Genomic DNA, 27,280 nt, shown 5'->3' on the forward strand with positions numbered 1-27,280 from the left:
GACAGCCCCACCATGGTACTATCTCCCAAAATGATAGCCATGAGCTCACACAGCATGAGCCCCGCTTCTCTGCTTCTCTCACCCACCCGTGATGAGCTGTTGTGTACAGCACACAGGAGCCCTCTGTGTTGACCATTTCTCTTGACCAGCACGGCTGGCCCTACTCATAGCTTCGGGCACATCTGCATCTGTTTCTGTCTTCAGGAGGAGACTCCCGAGCACGGCTGTGTGCACCCTTGTCCGTCTGGATCTCTTCTTGCCCAGCAGGAGTTTTTCTCTATCCAAGACTTTCTGTCTCACACTTGCTGATTTTCACTGTTCTGAGGTTCTTTTGTTTGGTTGGGTTTTTTTTTATAATTATTTTTAATTAAAGTACTGTCATTTGCAAAGTTATTCATAGTTCAGCTTCAGACATACAATGTTTCAGCACTGATCCTACCAACAGTGTTAACTTCCCTCTACCAATGTCCCCTTCTCTCCTCAACCACCTCCCCTAAAGTCTGCCAACATCACAGCAAAGTTTTTTGTTTTGTTTTGTTTTGGGCCACACCCAGCAGCGCTCAGGGGTTACTCCTGACTCGGCACTCAGAAATCACTCAGAAATCGCTCCTGGCAGGCTCGGGGGACCATATGGGATGCCTGGGATCAAACCTGGGTCCGTCTAGGGTTGGCCTTGAGCAAGTCTAACAGCCTACTGCTGTGCTATCACTCGGTCCTATAATGGGAATCTTTTTAAATTTAGATGTTAAAGGTTTGGATCTCATAATTTCAGTGCTGTTGATTGTGGTTTGGAATATTTAGTTCTGTTCTTCCTTACCACAACCAATGTACCAAGTCCCCTTGACCCTTCCCCTATTATTTAACATCTTTCTCCCCCTCCACTCTATACTTTTTTTTTTTTTTTTTTTTGGTTTTTGGTTTTTGGGTCACACTCGGGGTTACTCCTGGCTCTACACTCAGAAATTGCTCCTGGCAGGCTCAGGGGACCATATGGGATGCTGGGATTCGAACCACCGTCCTTTTGCATGCAAGGATACTTCCATACTATCTCTCCGGCCCTTCACTCTATACCAGGGGTCTCAAACTCAATTTACCTGGGAGCCACAGGAGACAAAGTCGGGGTGAGGCAGGGCCGCACAAGGGATTTCGCTTATCGAATATTTGCAATAAAAAATCGCATTAGTAAGAAAGAAAATCGCAAAAAAAATCACATTAAACATTTGCATACCCCGAACGAAACTGCTCGGAGTATGCGAATGTTTTTTTTCATACTAATGCGATTTTTATTGAGATTATTCAGTAAGCGAATAATCGCGAATACTGCGATATTTGAAGGCTGGCCGCGGGCCACAAAACGTTGTACGGAGGGCCGCAAACGGCCTGCGGGCCGCGAGTTTGAGACCCCTGCTCTATACTCTTGAGGCCAAGAGTGCTTTAGACAACTGTAAGATGATACCCAGTTTTGTTTTGGTTCTTGAGCCAAACCCAACAGTACTCAGGGGTTACTCCTGGCTCTGTGCTCAGGAATCCCACCTGGCAGGCTCAGGGGACCTTATGAGATGCCAGGAATTAAATCTGGATCAGTCCTAGGTCAGCTGCATGCAAGGCAAACTTCTATGCTATGCTATCGCTCCTGCCCATTCCCAGCTATTAACCCAAAACAAAGGCATTTCTCCAATTTCCTCCTCTTTCCGTTCCACCTAGCTTTTTGATAATATATATATAAAAAAAATCCACCTGGATCGGGCCCGGAGAGATAGCACAGCGGCATTTGCCTTGCAAGAAGCCGATCCAGGACCAAAGGTGGTTCGAATCCCGGTGTCCCATATGGTCCCCGTGCCTGCCAGGAGCTATTTCTGAGCAGCCAGCCAGGAGTAACCCCTGAGCACTGCCGGGTGTTACCCAAAAAAAAAAAAATCCACCTGGATCTTACTCTACCCTCCCCACTGGTTGAATTTTGTACTGAGAATAAAGAAATGTCAGTCTGGCTTTGGAGAGCAGAGATACCACAAAGTGAGAAACAAACTGACTCCATGACTCTCCTGACTGGCTTAGTTTATTAATACTTCGTGGCTACTCTGCTTCTTCAGACCCATCTGTCTGGGGTTGGAGAGACAGTGTGTGGGGTGATCTCACAACACGTGAAGGCTTATTCTACAGACAACCTCCTTTTAAACCATTGCATTCCTTCATATGGTTAATCTAAATGCCATGTGACACCATCCTGTAGTTATCCTTCTGGCTTACCTCATTTGATGTTTCTTCCAGTTCCATCCATGTCGTTGCATTTCCTTAGAGCCATGTAGTATTTCATTGTGTATATATACCACATCTTCATGATCCACTTATGTTGAACATTTGGTTGACTTTTTATGTTGGCTTGATTTCGTTTATTTGGTTTGGGCCACACCTTGAAGTGCTCAGGGGTTTGGATCGATTTGTTTGGATCACACCTGGAAGTGCACAGGGCTTAATCCAAGCTCTACTCAGGAATCACACATCACTGATCCTGGAGGCCTGGCACTGGGACCACACCAAGCTCAGGGGACATGAGATACTGGGTGACAGGGTGGGACTGCCCTCGGATGACCACCCCCTGGCTCCTGTGCCAAGTTGGGCCCTGAACATGAACCAAGGTGCTGCACTTTTCCTTCCAATCTCGGTATCCCTGGCACTGCCCACAAGCCCATGGCACAGAGAATATATGGGGGCAACCATTTATTGGCCACCCCACCACAAGGGGGTCCATGACATTTCAGGTTTCTCCAGAGAACCGGTAGCCTGCATGGGGGGGGGTTCCACTAAACCCACCAGGACACCCAGCTGCTGCACCTCTCCAGAGCACCACAGCTTCTGTGGCAGGGAAGCTAGGCAGACTTAACCCCGTAAGGCCTGTAGCTTCTCCTTGTCCAAGTGCCATCACCAAGTGCCTCCTGCTCACTGGCGGGGCCCAGGCGTGCTCACCCCAGAAACTGTTGTACAACCAATCCCACGGCACACACAAGGTCCAGAAGTTTTAAAGGGGGCCTAAGTATAGCATGTCTTGTGCCTTTTGAGTCATGAAATTCTTATGCAATCCCTTCTTGGGAAGATATTCTTTTGGAAAGTTGAGCATGTATTTTCACATTCGCTTGTAAAACTGCCTTTTCTTTTTCCATTTTAAACCACCTGTGACTAAGTCTTCTGTATGAGGTAAGGCAGGAGTCCACTTGACTTTTTCCATGAAATGGGACTGCAGGCACCATCCACAGTGAAGCAGGTATGGAAGTGCCATGTGTCAGAAGGCTGTCCAATACTAACTCGCTCTACCACAAAGAATATACCCCACCACTACCACCACCATTTTTGCTATTTCTGATCTTTTATATTTTGGTTTTTGGGCCATACATGGTGGCACTCAGGAGTTACTCCTACTCTGCACTCAAAAATTACTCCTGGCAGTCTCTGGGTGTTCGTGTGGGGTGGGAGTGGGAGGCATATGAGATGTCAGGGTTCGAACCCAAGCCAGCCTTGTGCAAGGCAAAATCCCTCCCTGCCCACCCCTCAATGGCCCACGTTTAATTCTTAGAACCAGCTTGTCAGGGAAAAAGAGATGGTATGGGGATTAAGGTACTTGCCTTTATGAGGCCAGTCCCTCTTTGCTCCCCATAGACCTGAGCATAGTCAAGAGTGCCCCTGAGCACCATGGGATGTGGCCCCAGCCCCACCCACCAACACACACACATCTATAGCTTATACACAGCCTTAAGTTTTGTTAACCACTTGAGAAGAATCAATCCCCCCACAATGTGCAAACAGAATGTTTGGGTTAAATATGCATCTTTTGGGGGGGGGCACACCTGGCGACACTCAGGGATTACTCCTGGCTCTGCACTCAGAAATCATTCCTGGCTTGGGGGACATGGGACGCCAGCGGATGGAACCAGTCTGTCCTAAGTCAACCGCATGCAAGGTGAACACCCTACTGCTACACCACTGCTCCGGCCTCTAAATATGCATCTTTACCAGAGACCCTGATGCTTCCGGTTACTAAAACACTTTTTCTATGTGGATGCTCTTTAGTCCTTATTGTCCTCTTCCAGTACTCTTCATGACAGCCCCATGTTCTATTGGCCTAAATACTGACCTCCAAGACAACTCTGCTCACCATAGTGATGCAGGAGTCACAGGCACCTCCATCACTCACATTTAGGACACACTTCTGTACACAATAGCACTGGAAACTTTTTCTTTTACCTAAATTTTTTTTTGGAGGGGAAGTTACACTCAGTGGTGCTCAGGGGTCATTTCTGGTTCTGCGTCCAGAAATCATTCTTGGCAGGCTCGGGGACCATATGGGATCCAGAGTCTGTCCCGGGTCAGTTGTGTGCGAGACAAACACCCTACTGCTGTGCCATCACTTCAGTCCTGATCAGGCACTGGAAACTTTCTGATTGACTCGAAGAAACCATGAGCAGGTTCCTGTTTATTTAGGATTTCTTTGTTTTCTTCTTTAGACCTCTCAATTTCCATTGATCCTCTGCCATGTTTGGAAGCTGCTGGGTGGGAGCTGCTGGGTAAGCCAGAAACAGGAGGTTCAATGGTGATAGTGCCCAACACATGTCATCCTAAGGAGCTGCTGTCCAGTCCAAGTAGCCTTCTCTAGTCTCAACTGCTGGGAGTATTTCCCCCATAGTCTTTTTTGTGTGTGTGTGTGGTTTGTTGGTTTTTTTTTTTTGGGGGGGGGTCACACCCGACTCAGAAATTGCTCCTGGCAGGCACGGGGGACCATATGGGACGCCGGGATTCAAACTGATGACCTTCTGCATGAAAGGCAAACGCCTTACCTCCATGCTATCTCTCCGCCTCCCCCCCATAGTCTTTTTTAACAAAAGTAAATGTGCTGCTTATGCATCACGGTGAGCCTGTTCTCCTCCTGGGTGGCAGCACTGCTCCGGGCTTGGCTAGGCTGACCATGACTGGCCATGACTGGCCGCTCTTCCAGGAACTTAACAAGCCACTGGCTACTCCCATCTGCTTCCCTGCGCGTGTCGTTCGTGCTTTTTGTCTCACTCACAGGTTTGGGGATGGAGATGGTGGCTGTTCTTATAAAAGAACTGAGATAGCACAGCGGTGTTTGCCTGCAAGCAGTCAATCCAGGATCTAAGGTGGTTGGTTCGAATCTCGGTGTCCCATATGGTCCCCTGTGCCTGCCAGGAGCTATTTCTGAGCAGATAGCCAGGAGTAACTCCTGAGCACCGCCGGGTGTGGCCCAAAAATAAATAAATAAATAAATAAATAAATAAATAAATAAATAATTGAGAAGTTTCGCTCAGAGTTTGTATTTGGAGATTTTTTTTTCTTTTTTTTGGTTTTTGGGCCACACCCGGCGGTGCTCAGAGGTTACTCCTGGCTCCATGCTCAGAAATTGCTCCTGGCAGGCACGGGGGACCATATGGGACACCGGGATACGAACCAACCACCTTTGGTCCTGGATCGGCTGTTTGCAAGGCTAATACCGCTGTGCTATCTCTCCAGGCCTTATTTGGAGAATTCTTGGGAGCTGATGTTGTTGTGTCTGTGATTTGCAGAAGCTGTGAGGTGCGAGTGTGCTTGGAAGATGTATGCTACTCGAGTGGGACTGGATGGAATGGGCGGTGAGAGTTGACACAATGATCAGGCAGACTGTATAATGCTAAGCACATCTTTATGATTTGGTTCTCAGTCCTACACTATCGAAACCCTATATCGAGGGTCTGGAGAGGTGGCGCAAGTGGTAAGGCGTCTGCCTTGCCCGTGCTAGCCTAGGACAGACCAACCTCGGTTTGATCCCCCGGCGACCTATATGGCCCAAGCCAGGAGTGATTTCTGAGTGCATAGCCAGGTGTAACCCCTGACCGTCACCAGGTATGGCCGGAAAAAAAAAAAAGAAAACCCTATAAAGAAACTACTATATTACACAGGCTCGCTCACCAGTTATCCCGCTGCGATGTGTTAGCTCTGGGAGAGTCCCTTTCTGTCAAGCCCAGTGGGTCTGGCTGGACGACCTGTGGCTCCCCTTATTAGTGCATAAGCAGACTGAGACAAGTGCTTTACCTTAATTAGCACCATTTTTCACACAAGGTGGCTCCAGGAGTGCTGTGAAGAAAATATCTTCACGTGATTTTGACTAAAAAGCAGGACTCTTGAAGACATCACTCTGGTTTAACACAAACATAACTCTGTGGTAAACATGTTTACTCAGATTCTCTCCGCTGTATTCCTGTTATTTCATTGGTCCATGTGTGCCTGAGCTCAAACTCTTTGGGTCCCTTAGCTATTTTCAGGCATTTGTTACAGGGACCATGTGATGCAACGGAGTAATCCAGATTGGCTGCAAGGCATGTGACTTGACCCTGTAGGGTGGTGAGAACAGTGCCCAGGCAACTCCTGGTGCTTTCCTGAAGAGCACAACCCCAACCTCAAAGGTTAGCTACTGATAATAAATAATAAATAATAGTACATCGAGCGACTTCTGAGTGCAGAGCCAGGAGTAACCCCTGAGCTCTGCCGGGTGTGGCTCAAAAACCAACACCAAATCGAAGTACAGTGGGTAAGGTGTTTGCCTTGCATGTGGCAGACCTGGGTTCTATCCCCAATACACCAAGCAACCCAGGAATGGTCCCTGAATACCTGAGCACAGCTGGGTGTGGCAATTTAAAAAAATTCTTAGACTAGGGGCTGGAGTGGTGGCGCAGCAGTAGGGCATTTGCCTTGCACATAACTGACCCAGGACGAACCTCAGTTCGATCCCCTGGCGTCCCTCAAGCCAGGAGCAATTTCTTTTTTTTTTTTTTTTGTTTTGTTTTTGGGCCACACCCGGTAACGCTCAGGGGTTACTCCTGGCTATGCGCTCAGAAGTCGCTCCTGGCTTGGGGGACCATATGGGACGCCGGGGGATCGAACCGCGGTCCGTCTCCTAGGCTAGCGCAGGTAAGGCAGGCACCTTACCTCCAGCGCCACCGCCCGGCCCCTCTTTTTTTTTTTTTTTTTAAACTTTATTTATTGCTTGAATTTTGGGCCAGACTGAGTGGCGCTCAGGGGTCACTCCTCGTTTCTGCACTCAGAAATCACTCCTTGCAGGCTGGGGGACCATATGGGATGCCAGCAAAACGGGTCCCTCCCGGGTCAGCTACATGCAAGGCAAATGCCCTACCACTGTGCTCTCAGGCCCCATCCAGGAGCAATTTCTGAGTGCATAGCCAGGAGTAACCCCTAAGCTTCACAGGGAGTGGCCCAAAAACAAAAAATAAACAAAAATTCTTAGATTAGGGGCTGGAGAGATAGCATTTGCCTTGCATGCTAAGGACGGTGGCTCAAATCCCGGCATCCCATATAGTCCCCCAAACCTGCTAGGAGTAATTTCTGAGCTCATAGCCAGGAGTAACCCCTGAGTGCTGCCAGGTGTGACCAAAAAAAAAAAAAAAAAACTTAGATTAAAGGGGGCCAGAGATACAGCAGTGGTAGGATGAACAGTGGTTCGAATCCCTGAGCCAACCAGGAATTATTTCTAAGAGCAGAGCCAGGAGTGACCACTGAGCGCCACCACCTGTTGTGGCCACCCCTCCCAAAATTTTTAAATTAAAAAGTGGCTAATTTAGGGACTGGAGCGATAGCACAGCGATGAGGGTGTTTGCCTTGCACGTGGCAAGGCAATTCCCGACATCCCAGGAGTAATTCCTAAGGACAGAGCCAGAAGGAATCCCTGAGTACAGATAGGTGTGATTTAAGTCTTATATTAAAAAGTGTTAAATTGGGGCCGGAGAGACAGCACAGCAGCGTTTGCCTTGCAAGCAGCCAATCCAGGACCTAAGGTGGTTGGTTTGAATCCCGGCGTCCCATTTGGTCCCCTGTGCCTGCCAGGAGCTATTTCTGAGCAGATTAGCCAGGAGTAACCCACTAAGCACCACTGGGTGTGGCTCCCCCCCCCCCAAAAAAAGTGTCTAATTTGGGCCAGAGAGATAGCATGGAGGTAAGGTGCATGCCTTGCATCCAGAAGGACGGTGGTTTGAATCCTGGCGTCCCATAAGATCCCCCCAGCCTGCCAGGAGGTTTCTGAGCGTAGAGCCAGGAGTAATCCCTGAGTGCTGCCAGGTGTGACCCAAAAACCAAAAACCAAAAAAAAAAAAAAAGTGTCTAATTTAAAAGAAAGCTCCTTTGTCACTATGCATCCAGGTCCTCTTCCTACCCTGCACTAAAACCACACCTGGCTCTGGGCCAAATCCCACCTTCACACACCCAGAAGCTGGTCAGCCCAGGAGGGTTGTCAATGTACCCTTCCTGCTCGTCACCTATAGGTGACCAGAGCTGATTCTCCTTGTGCCCATGGCTCACTGTGTCCACATTCCAGTCCAGACATATGGGGGTGCTGAGGAGCCCTGCACACATACCCTGCTGCCTTCTCAGGTCTGTGGGAGGTGTTGTATTTACCCACCTCTGGACCCCAAGGGAGCCACCCCTCTGGGTGTGGTGAAATGTCCCCACAGTGTGAATCCAGGTATCAGGGCTCAGGAACACAGGGGATCAACCCTGCTAGGGCCCAAGGGTGTGGTCCACATGGGACATGCCAAGATGGAGGCCAGGGTGTATGTGTGACTGAGTGTAGTGGAAGCCTCATGCCCATCCCAGGGCACTGGAGGGACACGGGTCTGGAAGCAAACGGTGATGTAGGAAATAATCACTCTTGGTTAAGGAGATAAAACAGGTTCAGGAACTTCTAAACACAAGTCCTCCCCGCTCCTAAGAAGCAGAAAGCTCAATGGTGGAAAACCAAAACTTCCAGTGGTCTCTCCCTGAGACCTCGAGTCTTTATTGGGAAGTGCCAGACCACAATGAGCTGGAGAAGAGGTGGTCTAAGGCATCAATCCAATCCAAAGAATGCTTCCATCCAAAGGTGTTTCTTTAGGATGGAACCGGTTGACCCAACATCTGGCTGCATGGTCTCCTGGCCCATGAATCCAGCTCCAGACAATGTGGTGTGTGGAGGACACTCCAGTAGAAACCACAGCTTGGCACTTCCCTACTCTCTTGGCACAGGTTTCCGAGATTCCTGCCTGCGCAGATGGCAAGTGTCAAGGCATAAGCGGGTCTGGAAGGGGCAACTCAGGTCATGAAGGTTCTGTCAGAAAGGAGCGAAGAGATAACCCAGGGCTCCTCACAGATCTGCACTGAGATGCTTGAAGGGCACGAGGGAAGCCTGTACCCAGGGCCTCCAGCAATGAGCGAGAGGGGTACAGGCAGACACAAGAAACCACTTGTCCAGCACAAGTGCAGGTATCCTGAAGCCTCCAAGAGACAGGCTTTCTGGCTGGGGAGGCTAAGGAGCCCAGACCCCGTGGTGAGGGGTGACTGGAAGGGGTGGGGGCGGACCTCCTATACTAAGGGGCTGTGAGGCTGAGGCATCCACGTCTGTAGTGATGGAGATATGCTGAGGAGCTATGAGGCTAAGGTATCTAGGCCTCTTAGGAGGAGGAGCAGAAAGAGATGGGACACAGCTGGTCAGAGAGGCACAATACATGCCCTAGAGAACTGCTGCAGAGGCATGGTCCAGCAGGTCTGGACTCTGCGGTTTCCCAGTGCAGGAGACCATGCAGGCCCCACCTGCCTTAACAAACATATCCAAACTAGCATTCTGGGGTTGGTGGACGCAGAGGCTGGGCCTCAGTGCCCACACACTTGCAGACAACCCAGCACAGAGACATGAGCCAGGCTCTTGGGACACACCTGAGAAAAGGCACCACTGGACATGCATGAAGGGGACACAGTGCCATTGGGGAAAGAGGTGTTCTGCAGACACCAGCTGAAACGGGAGAGCAGAGCAAAGACCCTCATGTAAAGCACATTTTTTTTATTGATTTCATTGAAAACAGAACAAGAAATGGTCTGAGCCAAAAGACCACTCTCAAAACTGTCAAAAACATTTTAACAGAAAAAATAAACATGACTGAATCATGAATGTTCTAGAAGAGTCTCACAGAAGTCACTGTCACTGCACTAATTACAGTGTAGAAAAGTCTAGGACCTGGCAGGCCGCCGCACAAAAGGCGGTGGCAAATTTATCCCACTAGGAGACTAACAGTTTAAAAAAGGTTTGTCCTGCATTTTATTCTAAAATCACTTTGTTCTCTTTACACAGTTGATATTTTGTTTTCACGTGGTGAGCAGAAACACACCAGAATCAGCACCATTGTCTGTGTTGTTTATTATTTGTCCTAAGAGTCAGTAATGGTAGAAAATAAATCAGTCCGTCCCTTCTCAGAGCATGTGGCTAGGAACCGAGTCCACCGGCGCCAGGGCTGCTGCTGGGGCCTGTCCCCATCCAGCTGACTCCTCTTTGTGAGGAGGCAGGTCTGATAGAAAGGACTAGGTACAAGGGTCCTTTCAAAGGCAAAGCCCCATCTCCGCCCTGGCAGGTGGCCGGAAGGGAGCAGCCAATGCAGGCCGCGGCTTCCAGGGACCGCAGAAATCTGAGTGGACGCCCAGTAACGGGAGGGGGCACGAAGCGCAGAGAAACAAGAAACTTGGAAACAAAACCACCGTCAAAAACTCACAAGTTGATGCCAGGGCAGAATCTAGACTGTTCCGCTGCCTCTGTGGGCCCGCCCGCCTGGGTGCTCCCCCTCGCCTCTCTGAAGTGCAGTGAACACAGGCGCTGCTGCGTCATCCATCTCATAGAGGGTCGGCAGAGGAGCTGGTGTCGGGCAGCCCGTTCTCCTGGGGCCCCTGGGCCGAGCTGGCCTGCCGCTGTGCCAGGGCTGCCCGGGAGTGCCGGCACTTGGGGGAGCCGCACCGGCAGCTGAACAACTTGCCTTTGATATCCCAGAAGCGCTCCCCGTAGTCAAACCTGAGGAGAGAGACACCCAAGTGGAGGCTGGCCTGGCTCTGGAACAAGCTCGAGGGCGCGAGAGCCAGGCTGGAGGCACCTACCCCAGTTGCTCCCCTGCTTCAATGAGGCGGGTGCTAAAGAAGGCGATTCGGGGAAAGCGCAGGTCCTGATGGGACATGAACACACGCACCGGCACCAGGTTGGGCTCACAGTGGTGGTTGATGAAGCGGCTGACGTTGCCATAGAAGCGGGCGTCAATGCAGTAGGCCTCTCCGCCCTGGGGAAGACAGACAGAGGCTGCAGGTGTGCCACCCTGAAGTGCTCAGGGAACCGGATGTGGGGTCAGGATTCGCCCCACACTGTCCCCTCTCTTGGGCCCACAGTGAGTATGCCCTATTTTCCAGTGTTTGCAACTCTCCTGACTCAAAGCAAGAAAGAGGCAATGGTAGAAGCACTTCTGTTCCTTTGGCTTGGGGGTACTGGGTTCACACCCAGAACTCAGCAGTACTCCTGGCTTTGTAACTCAGGAATCACTCCTGGCAGGGCTTGGGGGTCAATAAGTGGCACTTGCACATAGGTACAAGGCAAGTGCCCTCCCTGCTCCTTTGTGACTCACTGTGTGAGAAAGGAGCAGGTGACTGAAAGGTCCCAGGAAGAGCCAGAAAGTGAAAGGATGACATCGAATCACATCCCATTCCTGGGTATCTCTGCAGGAGGCTGAGCTCAGACCCAAAGGAGCTGGATGGTCCATGCTAGAGTCTGGGCAGAAGCCTGGCACTGAAGGACCTCAGGGTGCACTAGAGGCAGACTCCCAGGATCACCTCACACTGCTAAGGGCGACAGGTGATGGGACCCAGAAAATAGAAACAGAAAGTTTCCCGCTGTCCCTGTCCCCTTCCCAGCCCTCGGGCAGCTTCTCACACACCATCTGCCCAAAGACCCAGCATGCTACCTGGTCTCTGAAAAGGCACAAGGGAAAATCTGCTCTGGAACCCGTGGCCAGGAATGGCAGCTGAGACACCCATGTCCCCTCCCGGAAGGGGCATCTGCAGCAGGAATCGGGGAGTCTCAGGAGGCAGCTGCCACCAGATAGGGCAAGGAGGGGCCTGCGTGGTGATACATCTGGCCACATCCAGCAACAAGGCTGTGAGGATGCCACTCTCTCTCTACCTCAGAGCAAGACAGCTCATGGCCAGAGCCCAGGTCTCCTGGAGTTGGGGAGAGTGTGACCCAGAGCCCAGGGAAGCCTCCTCTCAGTCCCGACCAAACCCAGCAGCCTCACTACCTTGTTGTCAAGGTCGAAGAGGTACGAGTCCTCATCCCGGACATCAGCCTCCGAGTCCGAGATGAGCTCTCCAACATACCTGTGGAGGGCAGGGGGGGAGAGCAGTGAGGAGGAGGAAAGGAGGGAGAACAGAGTTGGGGGGAGAAAACAGTGAGGGGGAAGAAAGAAAAGGAAAGGAGTACAGTGGGAAAGAAGGGGAAAGGGAGCACAGTGGGGGTGAAGTGAGGATGGGCAGGACAGGAGGGAGCATGGTGGTGGAGAAGGAAAGGGGGGAACACAGTGGAGAGAGAAGTAAAGAGGCAGGAGGGAGGGAACAAGAGGTGGAGGGGGAGCAAGTGGAGGTGAGGAGGGCAGAGGATTCCAGGCCCCCCACCACTGCAGTGGAGCACAGAACTGTGAGCCCACACTGCCTCTCCAGGACGCGCCTAGCACTCACTTACTCGCAGACGAAGGTGCCCAGCGGGATGTCCTGCAGGGGCCGGACCCCCCAGCCCATGTTCTGTGTCCGGTACAGCTGCAGTCTGGCCCTGAAAAAGAATCTGCAGCTCAGCTCACACCCCCAACCTGCCAGAGAAGGGACATGCTACCTCGTCCACAGACATTCTACCAAGGGCCTCCCTCAACAAGAGACTGAAGGAGTGAGGCAAGGGAACCTCCAGGTTAACTTGGGCAGAGGCAGCAGGCTGGTCCCAGACCATGCTAGTATAGACTAAGCCAGCATGACTGGGAGCAGGTAGGAGAGAGGGAGGGTACCCAGCATGCGTTCAGAGGGTGCAGTACAGAGCCAGTTCCCCAGGGACACGAATGGGTGTCCTGACTTGGTGCCCAGAAAGGTCCACCCAGAAGTGGTCCAGGTCCCACTGACCCTGGCAACAAGGAGTTAGGAGAGGACACATGGCCATCAAACAATTGTGGCAAGGGAGTCCTGGGCACACTGCGTAGAAATTGCGCTCCCCTAGTCTGGCTAGAATGGATTCTTCACTGGTGCCCAATAAGGGGCAGTGTTCCCCAGCAGGCCCAGGTACTGTGGGGTCACCAAAACACATGCTACAACAGGTATCAAACAGCTGCTGCTCAGGAAGCAGGGGGGCTGGTTTTGTTTGGGGGGCTGAAGGGACTGACCCCAGGCCAGGCGCTCACCTGAGCCCATTCTGCACCACGCGGTTCCGGCATGTGCGCCAGCAGGAGCAGGCGTGGTTGCACTCGAACAGCAGTGGCGGCTCCGCCATGTTGAACTCGGGCAGCAGCCGGCCATCCTGGGACAGAGGTGCCATCAGTGCCCATACCTGGCCTCACACCAGAAGCCATAGCCCTGCCCCAGTGGCTGCCCTCCGCCTCATCACCAAGCCCTGCCGTCCCCAGTCCACAACCCAGACCTGACAAGGGCCTGACCAGTCCATGTGTGTGAGCCCCCCTAGGCCCTGGTGTGGGCACCTCAGCTCAACCCCTTCCACACCCAGACGCCTGGACATTGGGGCGGGGTCCTGATTACAAAGTCTACTGGAGACAAAACCCCAGAGCCTCCTCATGTGGGCTGGGTCCTAACAGGCCCAGTGTCCCACAGACCTCAACTTCCACACTAGAGTGAGGTGAGGTGCCTGCTCCAGACAAGGGTGTTGTACAACTACTACAAGCCCCACCGGCCAAGGCCACCTCTCGTCCCGTTCCACTAGCCCTCAGCTGGCTTGGCTCCGGCCCATTTTACTCCTCAAATGGCTGAAGCCTCAACTCACCTGCAGTCCCTGTCCAGCTGGGTCAGTTGGAGTGACCCCACGGCCCCGCCCACCCATCACTAGCAAGATTCTCTCAGACAGTGCTCACCTTGTCATACCAGCAGCGCATGCTGAGTTGGCCACACATGCAGTTGCTGGAAGAACAGTCGTCCACGCACACGCAGTACTGGGGAGACAGGATGCATCAGTACACAAGTAAGAGGGAGATTATGGATGCGTATGAGTGAGAAGGGAGTACGTGAGAGGGTGAGTGCACATCTGGGTGAGGGGAATTCAAGTGGGAGATGTGAAGGTATGAGGGAGTATGTTTTTGTTTTTTGTTTTTTTTTTTTTTGTTTTTGGGCCACACCCGGTAATGCTCAGGGGTTACTCCTGGCTATGCGCTCAGAAGTCGCTCCTGGCTTGGGGGACCATATGGGACGCCGGGGGATCGAACCGAGGTCCGTCCTAGGCTAGCGCAGGCAAGGCAGGCACCTTACCTCCAGCGCCACCGCCCGGCTATGAGGGAGTATGTTCACAAGCAAGAAAATGAATGTGCGAGAGGGAGTATATGGGAGTGTGTGTGTGAGGGAGGTATAGGATATATAAGGGAGAGTATATGCATAGTGCAAGAGGGAATGTGTGTTGTGTGAGGTAGTGTAAGGATGTGTGTGAACATGTGCAAGAATGTGTATGTCATCCATGCACACGTAGTTCGGAGGATACAGGACTCATCTGTGAGTAGGGCGGGCTCCTGGAATGCAATACTAGTACATGAGTCTGTGCGTGAGAAACAAAGAGCACTGTTAGCACACACTAACATGTGCACGCACATGAAAGAGAATGTATGTCCGTGACACCAGTCACTACTGTATTTGGCAAGTTGGCTATGATGTGTGGAGAGCACTCACTCCCATGTGTGTGCTCATGCGTGTGTGCACCCGTGCTGAGACACGCCTTGCTTCCTGACTTCACTGCCATGTCAAATCCTCAGAACCACCTTAGCCTAACTGTATTCCCTCTCATACCTGAGGACGCCTGTGCATGGTCCCCCACGGGGGTCAGGAATAGGGGAGTCAAGGAGGGATGTCAAGGGCCAGCCGAGGGGCATGAAGAGGGGCTCTGGTCATTCCCCAGAACTGACCTGCAGGTGGGTGATGTTCCTGTCGATGCTCATAGGGGAAGTCACACAGTTCTGAGACACATACTTATAGTTGCTGGGGCACGGCTCGTTGTCAACGGCGTTCACACAGGGAATGGGGATGCGCTCATAGCCCCGGGCAATGTCCCTGCCACGGGAAGGGACATGACAGCCATGGTGCCTGGCAGGGACAGCCCTGGACCCACACTGAGTCGCAGGGAGACACACACTGCCATCGCCTGCTGCTTACCTGCTCACGGTCTTTTCTGTGGGAACAGGTCTGTCTGGAGAAGCGTCGCGAAGTGCCTGGCTCATCTGCAGCGCATCCCACACCGGAGAGTGGAGGCTGGCGCACTGTAGGGGTGTCTCCCCTTCTTTGTTCTTTAAGGTGACATCTGAATCCCGAGAAAGAAAGAGGCTACAAAGGAAAGATGCGTGCCAACAAAGGTTCAGAATGCTTCCTGAGGCACATGGGTGCTCGGCAAAGACACAAACACCCCCTACTGGGCACCTGTGTTACAGGGACCACCCACCACTCGCTCCCACACTAACTGTCCACCATAGCACTGTTCTCTGGGCAGCAGGCGCAACTGGCAGGAAGGGTATCCTGGCTCAGAGGCTACACTCAGCACACCCCACGCCCCCGAGACGAGGAGGGCGGTGAAGACCACCGCAGCCACACCTGCAAGCCCAGTGCCAGATGGGTGAGCTCAGCAGAGCAGCACTGTGCTGACAAGGGAAGAAATCAGAACCGTCATGTGGCACAAGCAGTGAGGATCAGGCCAGCCATCCTTCTGGCTTTAGAGGAAGGCCCTGCCAGGAGCTGACTCCAGTAATACACATACACGCACGTCCACACCCACAGTAGCACATATACACATGTAGTAACATGCATGCACAGACGTCCTGGTCTCTGCCTCCACTGCAGGCGTCAACTGTCTCCCCCCCCCCCCCCGAGGCCACTCACACAACACAGGCATAGCGGTCCTCCCTGGCAGCGATGTGCAGGGGCGAGTCTCCATGGATGTTCACGGCGTGGAGGTCACACCGGGCGGCCAGCAGTGTCTCCGCTATGTCCACACAGCCCGAGAAAGCTGCCCAATGCAAGCAGATGTTCTCTTCCTGCGGCAAGACTCAGTGTGAGGGCGGACACTGCGGAGCCCAGGACAGTGTCCAGCGGGCCAGCCACACACCCAGGGAAGTCTGCACTGGGGTACCAGGCCTCTGGCTGGGAGACGACTCAGGCACTTGGGGCACAGCAGGCTCCCCACCAATCTATGGCATGCAGTGCCCTCACATACATCTCTGCACATATCCAAGTGGCATAGGCAGATGGTGATAACTGAGAGGGGTCAGGCCCTGACAGTCTTGGTCCAGAACAAGCCATGGCTGACTGTCCCCTCATTCCTAGGGCAGCAGGGGTGAGGTGGGGAGGCTGGGGTCTGCTACAGGGAAAAGGAATCAGGACAGCAGTCATGGACCTTTGCTCCCAGCCCCAGACCAGAGCGGCACTCCCTGCCAGGCGGGCGAGGAATGGCAGAGCCTCAGCAGGACACCCCTGCTGCAGGACTCTCCAGAACCTGGAGAAACAAGGCCCAAGGCTACTCACATTATCCCGGATATTGATGTCCGAGCCCTTAGCCAGCAGCAGCTTCACCAGCTCCACATGCTTGTACTCGGTGGCCCAGATCATGGGCGTCCAGCCGCCATCGTCCTGGTTTCAGGGAAGCAAAGCCGTGGAGTCAGCCACACCCTGGCAATGACTGTGTGAAAAAGCCAGGGCCAGACTGGCAGCTTCTGGCTGCTAATGGAGATACCAAGGCTTGGGGCACTGTCCCAATAGCTAACTTGGGGGGGACATGGACTCCCCAACACTCATCAGATACAAGGAGTGCAATGATGGACGAGGCATGACTCTGCCCACCGTCCACCACAGCTCTCACCTGCTCGGGACAAGGACCAAATATCAGGCAGACATCCTTCAGGAAAAGGTAGACCATGCTCCCTGGCACCCCCACCTCGCCAGGTACAAGGCCGCCTGGTGCCCAGAGAACTATCCATGGTCCTGGAAAAGGTGTGCATGTGAACGTGTGCACACAAAGGTCCAGCTCCAGAATCAGAAGAACTCTGGGGACAGGGGGAGGGTCTGGTGAGCCCCTATACTTGCTGCTCAAAACCTCACCCACTGTGGACAACAGCCCAGGCCAGGATGAGGGAGGAACATGGATAAAGGATACCTGACAATTGATGTCCATCTGTCCATTGGAAAGTAGGTACTGGACCACATCATAGTGGCCTTTCTTGGCTGCCAAGTGCAAACAGGTCGAGCCCTCGGCATCCTGCAACAAACGCACTTGTTCAGTTTCGCGTGCAACAGCTCAGCCTAGACTCAAGTCACGACTGTGTGGAGGGACTGCACAGGTGCACAGAATGTGACCACTCCAGCCCCTGTACTCCCGGGAAGGGCCCACTGAGGGACCCAGTAAACAGTGTCCAGAGCTCATGAACCTGCTCAGGTCCCACCTTCAGCGCACAGGAGAACTCATCTGTGCTTTGGGCCCGTAACAGTACACAACGATGGCAATAGCAGGGACTCCACCCAGAACCAGCAGGACTAGAATAAAGGCAGATCTCTTTTCACTAGCACTAAACTATGAGCTGGTGAACAAGACTACCACCCCACAGGCCTCCACCCAGCATCCATCACGCTCTCCAGTCTCCAAAGGTATCACAGGACTTTGTGTCTAATTCCCAAGTAGGCCTGAGTGCCAATTCTATCTGGTGCTGTTTTTCTCCTCCAAGTATGTCTTTCATCCTGACCCCGCTTCATGGCAATATTCCTCTCCTTCCTCTGATGGTCAGTCAGAGCAGAAATGCTGGGCTGCAATATTCTTCTAACCAAACCAGATGTCAAATCATCCTCATCTTGTTTCTCTCTGGAAAATGCACTTAACGAAACCCCACATCCAGGTTTTCCATCTTGTCAGTATACAGCTGGTTCAGAAGCCCTGCAAGGACCCTCAGTCATCAACAGTACAGAGGCCAGCAGGCTACACACACAGCAGACGGGAGGAGGCAGTGGCCTGGGCTGCTGCCCAAGTGAACGATGCTGCAGTCGCCTTAGACTGGAGCCCTGGAGTCAGGCCGGCAGTGCCTTGGCCCACACCAGGAGAGTCTGGCGGCAGGAATCAAGAGACTTGCAGCACTGCTGAACATCAGATCCAAGGCTCCAAGTCCAGGAGGGGCGAGAACACACCATCACCACACCCTAAGAGACCCAGGCCCTGCCTAGCCAAGGGAGATCACAAACATGAAACGGTGGAGCTGTGGGTAATCATTATGCTCTGACCATTGGCAACACTGAGTCCGGCCCTTTGGGGCCAAGGTCTGTGGTTGACTTGACTCGAAGGTATCCTGGCAGGTAACATGTCCCTTCCCTGTGTCTGGGTACAGGAGCTGGCTGTGAGCAGCTGAGGCTTGTGGTGCCCAGTGAATGTCCATCTTGTCCACCGAACAGATTCCCATGACTTCTGAAGGGGCTTCATTGCTGTCCTGGTCACCTGTGATGACGTCCCTGGGCATTTCCTGCTCGTGTCCTTGGTCCAACTACACCGCAGGGCTTACCGTGCTCAAATGCACTGGTTTAAAGATTCTTAGTTTCTTTTTTGTTTTTTGTTTTTTTGTTTGGTTTTTGGTTTTTGGGTCACACCTGGCAGTGCTCAGGGGACCATATGGGATGCCAGGATTCGAACCACCAACCTTCTGATTGCAAGGCAAACACCTTACCTCCATGCTATCATCCCGGCCCCAAATTCTTAGTTTCTAACTTGCTTTTTTTGTTTGTTTCTTTTTTGTTGTTGTTGTTGTTTGTTTTTGGGTCACACCCAGCAGTGCACAGAGGTTACTCCTAGCTTTGTGCTCAAAAATCGCTTCTAGCAGGCTCAGAGGACCATATGAGATGCAGAGAATCAAACCACCATCTGTCCTGGGCCGGCTGTGTGCAAGGCAAACGCCCTACCATGTGCTATCGCTCTGCCCTCTTGGTTTCTAACTTGTAAGTAGGGGCCATCTCCAGCTCCCACTCTCACACACAACCTCTGCATGGGTCTGAGCACAGCCTCTAAGTTCTGGTCCTCTCTGAGGCAGGCTGCATGGTGCCTTGCCTACTGTTGGCCCTGATCTAACCCGAGGTCACTTCTCTCTGGTCTCAGAGGACAAATACTTCCTGTTTGAAAATGCCCCAGAAGGTGCTTCTCTTTCAGTTATTTCTGGAGGGATGAACCCCTTGATCTTTAGCCTCCCACCTCACCGTGACATCAAACAACCCTAAGACAGAAGGCAACAAGCTCTAAGAGGCCAGAGAACATGCCTTTTGCCTGCAGAACCTCAGGGTCCAGTCTGACACCACAGTGTCCCAGATGCATTCAGGCCCACCTCCTCTCCCTACTCCCTCCGTCGTTCACTCTCTCCACCTCTCTCCCTGTCCCACTCACCATCCTACTGATGGAAGCCAGTGGTCTTTCCATCTGGTTCACAGAAGAAAGTTGATCCCAAGTGAAGAGATAGGCACCTGGGACAGGTCTGGATCATACTGTGCCTGCCCTTCAAATGTGTACCAGGCAGACTCTGGGCCACAGTCTGATCATTTCCCTTCAGAAGCCACATATCCATGAGCAAAACCCTCAGGCCCTTTTCCAGATCCCTTTACTGCTAGGCCAGCATTCCAAGCACACAGGATTTGAGTGTGGCTCCTGCCCCATGGGAGACCACTGTTGGAAAGAGGCTCTTGGTCACACAAGTAGCTCTGACACTGGCCCCAAGCTTTTTCTCAAGACAAACTTCTACAACCACCACCTTTTGCCCTGCATCCTATCCACCAAGCCAGTCCAGGAGCAATGACTCCCAGTCTGCTCCTCCAAATTACAACTTCCCTCCTCCCACATGATCTAGCTCCCTGCAGGACCCTGCATGCCCAACTCTGCTTCCTAGCAGCTCGATGCCGGCTCCTCCTCTTGGGAGTTGCCCACCACAAAGCAGAGGGTGGGAACTGACCCAGCAGTGTTGAACCAATCCAAAGAACGGGAAATGTCTGTTCCAGTCATGGGGCTGGAAGGCACAGTCGTTAAAGGGGCACTGCCTTACATGCCATCAACCACCCAGGGTCAATCCCTGGCCTCCCGTAGGGTCTACCTCATGCCTGAGCCCCATCAGGAGCAATCCCTGAGCACAGAGCCAGGAGTAATCCCTAAACTCTGCTAGGTGTAGCCCTAAATCTAAGGAACCAAGGAGAAAATAGCTGTATGGAAAGGGGTGATGGTGAGTGCAAAGGGCCAGAACACAGGTTTCGTGTACAGGAGCCCCAGATAGCTGCAGCAGCACATAATATCTTGAGTGTTGCTGACATCAGCTCAGGGGACAAAGGGAGGTCAATCTCCACAGCACTGCTAGATGTGTGTGGCCCAAAATACCACCCCAAAACAAAGCCCCAGTTAAGTGGTGAGAAATAAGTGTAGGGTTGATTCCACACCAAGGACCAAACATATTCAGTCATTTTCAACCAACAGCTCGCAGACCAATGCAGACCAATGGGCATGAAACTACTAACTAGTCTCCCTGGGGCTACCAGCCTGGTGTGCAGGAATGAAATGCCCGACAGGGCCAAGAAGGCAGCTTAAAGGCATGGAGGTCACGCCTAGCAGCAGGAACCCAGGTCAGAACCTGGCACCACCTGGTCCTGAAATGCAAGCCCAGAGTAGCTTTAACTAGCACCCAGAGTGTCCCAAAACCAGGCAGACGGCTGATGGGCCTCTGATAAAGGTAATGGACAACTGGACCACAGACAGGTGTTATTCCACAGGCAAAAAGGGGTTAAAAACCACTGGCCTATAATCTCCTATGACAGAAACAGTGGCAACTGCTTCAGGGATGACATACAGTGCTGGGGATAAAACCAGTGTTGGTCAATCCAAGACCAGCATGCACCATAACCCCTGTACTATCTCTGTGTCCCAGCAGCAAATCAGTTTGGACAGAAAAAGAAGTTGATAAACTAGTGTTAAGGGATTGACTTACTGAAAAAGCTGCCACTAATGTGGGAATTATGAGGCTTGTGCTTACATATTTCTTAGGTCTAACTACATCTGACACTTCTCTAAGGACGCGACTCAGAGTCAAAATTCACATCAAAAATGTGGATGTCGGGGCCGGGAAGGTGGCGCTAGAGGTAAGGTGTCTGCCTTGCAAGCGCTAGCGTAGGATGGACCGCAGTTCAATCCCCCAGCGTCCCATATGGTCCCCCCAAGCCAGGGGTGATTTCTGAGCGCATAGCCAGGAGTAACCCCTGAGCGTCAAACGGGTGTGGCCCAAAAACCAAAACCAAAAAAAAAAAAAAAAAATGTGGATGTCGGCGCTCCACTGAAGATAGGGTCTGAGAGAGCAGATGGGAGCCAGACGGCATTTATTGCCGGGCCTGCTTCTCTCCAAGGTCCTCAATGAGGATCTACTGTTCTGCGTTTGACTAGTGACTCTGCCCAAACAACGGGCAATCCTGAGCAGGTGTGGCCTATTAACCCAGTTAGGAACCACGAGGGTTTCCACAGTGCCTTGGCAGCACATACTCCACACAGCGGTGTTCGGGTTTCAGATTTCTCCACCGCCTTGCTAACACACACTTACTGGAACTTTAGAAGTGGCAGAGCTGGGAGGCAGGAGGTGAGGACTCCAAGTGTATCTTCCTGAGAGCTAGGACCTTGGTCCTCTTTCCATGTGCTTAGGTCACTCTTTGGGGAAACAATGGTCAACATGCCCAAGTGCAGTGTCCAACTGGCTGGATTCTCACTGCTGATGACACGATTTTCTGTAGTCGCCACTGAATCCCTCCCCTGTCAGATGCATCGCGAATATTTCCCACAGTGTGGGCTGCCTTTTCATGCTCTTTCTCATCTTGTCCTTTAGTGCACACATTCTAATTCTGATAAAAGTTTATTTTCTGCCTGCCCTTTCGATGTAATATCCAAAACCGCTTCCAATTCCAGAATCATAAAGATTCTCCTCCATATTTTCCTTGTTCTTTTTGATTTTTGTCATTGGAGCCATCCTGGCTCTTTGCTCAGGAATCACTCTTGGTGGGTGCTTGGAGGGCCATATGAGATGCCAGGATCAAATCCAGGCTAGCCACATACAAGATAAGCACCCTCCCCACAGTACTATCACTCTGGCCCCTCTCCTCCGTAGTCTCACAGATTCTGGTATTACAATCTCAACTTTTTGGATCTACTATGAGAGAAGTGAGAAAGTCCCAGGACATTCTTCTGCACAAGAATTTCCAGCCCACCATTCCAAACATTCTGCAGTGATCTACTTGCCAGTAATTCTTGGCTCCGTTCCTGAGGCTTTTCCCTGGGTGTTCTTCTATCAATCCTTTTGCCAGCATGGTCCATGTTGCTTTGGGAACTGTAGCTCTGTGCTTCATTTTAAAACCAGGACAGACATGTGAGTTCTTCACTTTGTTCTTTTATTTTTGTTGTTGTTGTTGTTGTTGTTCAAGTTTTTGTTTTCTGGGCCACGCCTGGAGATGCTCAGGGGTTACTCCTGGCTCTGCACTCAGGAATCACTCCTGGCAGGCAGGCTCAGGGGCCATATGGGATGCTGGAGATCGAACCTGGATTGGCCACATGCAAGACAAACACCTTACCCACTTGTACTACTGCTCTGGTCCCTATGCTCATTTTCTAAGAAAGTTTGTCTGTTCAAAAGGTCCTCTGAGATGTCACATAAATTTTATGATGCATAGTGCTCTATCTATAAAAATGACTCTGGGATTGTACCAAATATGTAGGTTTTTCTGGAGGACACAGACATTGTAAGTCTCCCCATCCATGAACATTTAAGTCATGTAATGTCCTCCAGAATTTAAGTCACCTTTAACACCTCAAACAGTCTGCGGGTTTGATAGTTTTCACTGTGCAAATCTTTCCTCTCCTTGGTTAAATTTACTCCCAAGTGGTTTAGTCTTTAGATGCTACTATGTGTGGAACTGTCTTCCTCCAGACAGCTCTTTGTGGGTGTACGGCTGTACAAGAGATTTCCTCTGCCAATTGTGCCTCCCAACTTTTTGGTGACTGGGTCTTCTACCTAGAAGGTCACATTTGCTATGAAGGGGTCACCGGGCGTCTTTCTTTCCAATCGTTATCTGCTCCAGAGGGCATGGAAGGGCACCAATGGAGGGAACCCTCATGGGTAAACTCCTTGTCTGCTGCCTGTGTGGTTAGTGCTCATAGGTCCTCCTCTGTGAGTGAGAGTGACAGTGAGAGAAAAAGAGAGACACACAGAAACAGAGACATGCGAGCAGGAAGGGAACCATGGCCTGGACCCTAAGGCCCATTCTGGAAGGACCCCACTCCAAAGTGTGAGGTTGTTCCCATTTGGAACGCACCCTGTTGAGCTTTCCAAGACACTGCCACACACAGCAGGAATCCATCCTGATGGCAAAGCATACCTTAGGGTCCACAAGGGCCCCAGCCTTGATGAGGTACTTCACAGCCTCCAGGTGGTTGTTCTCAGCAGCTTCCATCAGTGGGGTCCTCTGGTCTTCCGAGCACGTGTCAATGTTTGCGCCTGCCTGGTGAGACAAGGGACTATCAGGGCTTGGTGGCAGGGTCACCACAACCACAAGAACTCACACTGGCAAGATCTACCTGACTTTCCCAGGCTGTTTACTGCTCCTAGACCTTTACTTCAAGAAGAATAGCTCTGACATACCACAAGCACCACCAGGGGCAAGCACCACAGACTCACACTAGTATTCTTGGAAGAGACACAAGCCAAGCTGCTAAAATTTACACATGCATAATCTCACAGCTGAACACTCTGGGCGCCCTCAGGAGGAGGGCAGGCAGAGTTCGCTCCCTATCAAGGCCCCAGTAGCTGCAGTCACACTCCACAGCCCAAACTCCAGGTACACCAGTTTTGGGGTTAATAACTCTGAGGTCTTCTTGAAGTGGGGCAGAGAGCCACCCCCATCACCTCTGTAGTTCTCGAAGCCCCAGCAGCCACACCACAGTCACTGCTATGTAAACTTAACCACCTAGCCCCACAGATGCCGTAACTGCTGTGCAACCTCCAAAATCAACACTAACACCCCAGGGGGAACACATCAAATCAAAAAGTAGCATAGAAGCTACCTAAGCTCAACAGAAACCACAACAGAAGGCTCAACCAGCAGCAAAAGGCTCAGTCAACCTTCAGATAATGACTTAATGACCCCATTGTGAGATATAACAATTTTCAAATTTTCTTTTACTGGAGCTTTATTTCAATAATTCTATTACCCTTTAGTTTTGACATGAATATAAAATAAATTATTTTGTGTATGCCAAGGGAGCAGGCTTGGAGATGGGTGGGGAACTGGGGACAATGACGAAGGGAGGGAATGATGGTAGAATTAGTGCTGGAACACTGAAGACCAGAAAAACCTAGATTATGAACAACTCTGTGAACCACTTAATAAACAAGCAGATAAAAAGCATTTTCAAACCAGATCAGACAGCAGGGGAGAGTACTTGCTTGGACACAACAAGCCTAGGTCGAACCCCAGGCATCTTATATGGGTCCCCTGAGCACCAGGGTGCCTTTAAGCACATGAAGCCAGGAGTTAGACCTGAACATCACTGGGTGTGTCCCAAAGAGCAAATTTTTTTCTTTTCATTTTTAAGTTCATTTGACAGAAATGTTTACAACAGCACACTGGGGACACCTTCTAGCACAAAAAGGAAAGCTAACAACATTCGAAACACGGGAGGCTCCTGTGGTGACCCAGGACGCCGCAGTTCTTCCTCCAGAACTTTAAAACCACAGTAAATACCACCACCAACTCAGGCCATTTTTCCTTCTAATCAAGTGTTTGCTAGAGAAATTACTGACAGATACAGAGCAGCTCTCTGAGGTGAAAATAGAGACATAGGCATAGATCTTGAGACTCCTGTTCCTGAGAGAAGAGGGGACTCAGTCAGGCACCCGTGAGGGGCCGAGACTAGCAGACCGAGGCCACTAGAAACATCAGCTGAGCCCAGACTGAGGAGGGCCAGAGATCCTCCCCCTACTGGGCCTGACAATGGCCAACATAGGGTCACAGGGAAGGTGCTACAAAAGACAGCATAGGGAACAGAGAACAGGGTGAACCAGCACAAAGCTGAAAGTAGACAGAGGCCCAATGCTCTACTTTATGGTGGCAGGGGCCAAAGCTCACACAAGGCCTGCCCTCTGGTCTGGTTTTCAGGGGACCTGAGGGCTCCTCTATAATACTGGCAGGCCGAGGAGTCAAGTGCTAGGCCCAACGCAGAGGGTTCTGTGCTAAGCCAGATTTTGTCATCTTCGGGGCTCTGCTGCTGGAATACAGAAGCACCGAGTCTGGCATGTCCAAACACTAGCCTGATGGAGACAGGCAAGGAGACCAGGAAGGGCAGCACTGGCTGGACCTGCCCATCTCCCTTCAGCCCGTTCCCTATTTCTACCCTAGTGGCCCAAACACCCAGGCCTTCCCTCCACTAGGTTCCCCCAATCTCCTCACCTCACCCTGCAAGCAGCCAGAGCATAGACCCCTAAAATCCTCAGTGTCAGCAGTGCCCAATACCGCCAATTCCTGTCTGATTCCCTCACCACCACTGCTGAGAACCTACACCAGGCTCAACCCTGCCATGCCTCTCTTCAGCTCACTCCACAGCTCAGCCTGCTGTCCCACTGCCACCCCTTGGCATAGACTGAGTGGATGACAGTCGAGTGCAACTCGGAGACCAGCATGGCCAGAAGTGACTGAAGGGAAATGAGCCATTTGTAATAGAATCTGCCCCAGTCGGTCACCCAGAAGAGTGCAAAGGAAGGACTTGTTTGAAAGGTTGAGAGTCAAAGCTACACAGGAATCAGCTAGCCTGAATAAAAAGCCCCAGTAGAATCCACAGACTTGGTGCCAGGAAGAGGACTCTAAGGGCTGAACACAAACTTCGTATGCCAGAGGTTCAGACTGAATATGGCACCATGGTGTACCAGAAGGCAACCACTATACTTTAAGCTGGGAGCAGAACCTACGCCCACCCAGAATAAAAGCAAAAACCAAAAAAAAAAAAAAAAAAAATGTGATCCAGACTAGGACCTCAGATACAGCCCAAAGAGTCCCCCTCACACACTAAAGGAAATCACCCTGGTTGGCTGTCAGGGTACAGAGGAATTTGCGTGGGACCACAGTTCACAGGGAAGCGTGCGGGGCTGAAGGACTCCGTACACAAGAGCAGGTTCAGTGTGGCTCAGCTTATGCCCACGACTGCCATTCAGCCCAGGGCAGCCTAAAAATGAGACGCTTTTTCTAGCCAAGGGGAATCAGGTGTATCTCGAAAAATAGAGGCATGTCTAGAGGCATGCGGGCTGGTGGGCAAGGCAGACCAAGACCTGACCAGTGGACCAGAGACAGCAGCACGACACATCTTCTGAAAAAGAGGAGGCGGCTTTGGGAACACATCCAAATGAACAGAAAGGATTCAGTTTCTGAATGTGAAGAAAAAGCCCAGAAGAGCAGGTCAGTGGGACTGAGCGGCCTGCCAAAGAGATGGATGTGAGGGACGGTTGGGGGTGCTCCCGTGACCCCGGGTGCCAGCTCTCAAACCCGACTCACTGGAAGGTAAGACCGGGCCTGGGTCAAGGAGGTCAGTGACTCAGAATTACATCCAAACTGAAATAACAGAAGAGGAAATGGGCAGACAAGCAGCAGGCACTTCTCAAAGGTGGTGGTAAATGCCAGGAGACTGGCAGGGGGGCTGCCAGGGAGGAGGTACCAGGATTAGGAGGGACGAAATGTTGGTTTCCTTTTTAAGCCTCTTAGCAAGATCTGACTTTTAATTTCAGAAGCAGACAGTGCTTGTGCAGCTGCGACAGGAGAGAACAGGGAGTCCCTGCAGAGAGCAGTGTCCAACCTGGATGAGCATGTGGCAGATGTCCACGTGGCCGGCCTCCGCAGCGGCATGTAGCGGGGAGCGCTTGTTCTGATGCTCCATTTTGAAGTTGGGGTCGATGCCATCCACTGTGAAGAGAAAAGCGTGACTGCAGGAGCATGCGACAGAGCCCAGGTTAGGAGCTGCCAGGATGGCACAGGCTTTGAAGGGTGGGGCTGCACCATGTCCGTTGTGTGAGCCAGGCCCAAGGGCACCATTGAGACTGGAAAGAAAGTGGGGTTACCACATGAAATGCAACAGGCCCTGGACTGTGCAGATAGAACAGCAGGGAGAGTGTTTGCCTGGTGTATAACTGTTCCG

The 27,280-nt window shown here is 51.8% G+C and overlaps 1 protein-coding gene across 4 annotated transcripts in view; it reads right to left on the reverse strand.

Moving 5' to 3' along the window:
• Nucleotides 1–10,195: 10,195 nt before the first annotated feature.
• The window catches only part of EHMT1 (euchromatic histone lysine methyltransferase 1), a 72,112-nt gene continuing 55,027 nt past the window's right edge, over nt 10,196–27,280 (reverse strand). For 3 of the 4 annotated variants that reach the window (XM_049781973.1, XM_049781974.1, XM_049781975.1), the window contains 13 exons: nt 26,942–27,048; nt 23,479–23,601; nt 17,219–17,320; nt 16,591–16,695; nt 15,949–16,103; nt 15,232–15,399; nt 14,985–15,129; nt 13,950–14,027; nt 13,269–13,384; nt 12,569–12,655; nt 12,129–12,207; nt 10,945–11,120; nt 10,196–10,861 (listed from right to left, as the gene is read on the reverse strand). In XM_049781973.1, the coding sequence (XP_049637930.1) occupies nt 10,687–10,861; nt 10,945–11,120; nt 12,129–12,207; nt 12,569–12,655; nt 13,269–13,384; nt 13,950–14,027; nt 14,985–15,129; nt 15,232–15,399; nt 15,949–16,103; nt 16,591–16,695; nt 17,219–17,320; nt 23,479–23,601; nt 26,942–27,048 (1,616 nt within the window). In that variant the 3' untranslated portion in view covers nt 10,196–10,686. Of the gene's footprint in view, nt 10,862–10,944; nt 11,121–12,128; nt 12,208–12,564; nt 12,656–13,268; nt 13,385–13,949; nt 14,028–14,984; nt 15,130–15,231; nt 15,400–15,948; nt 16,104–16,590; nt 16,696–17,218; nt 17,321–23,478; nt 23,602–26,941; nt 27,049–27,280 lie in introns of those variants that run through there. The other variant, XR_007499600.1, reaches the window with a different exon arrangement.

This window comes from Suncus etruscus, chromosome 10 (assembly GCF_024139225.1).
Source record: "Suncus etruscus isolate mSunEtr1 chromosome 10, mSunEtr1.pri.cur, whole genome shotgun sequence".
NCBI lineage: Eukaryota > Metazoa > Chordata > Mammalia > Eulipotyphla > Soricidae > Suncus > Suncus etruscus.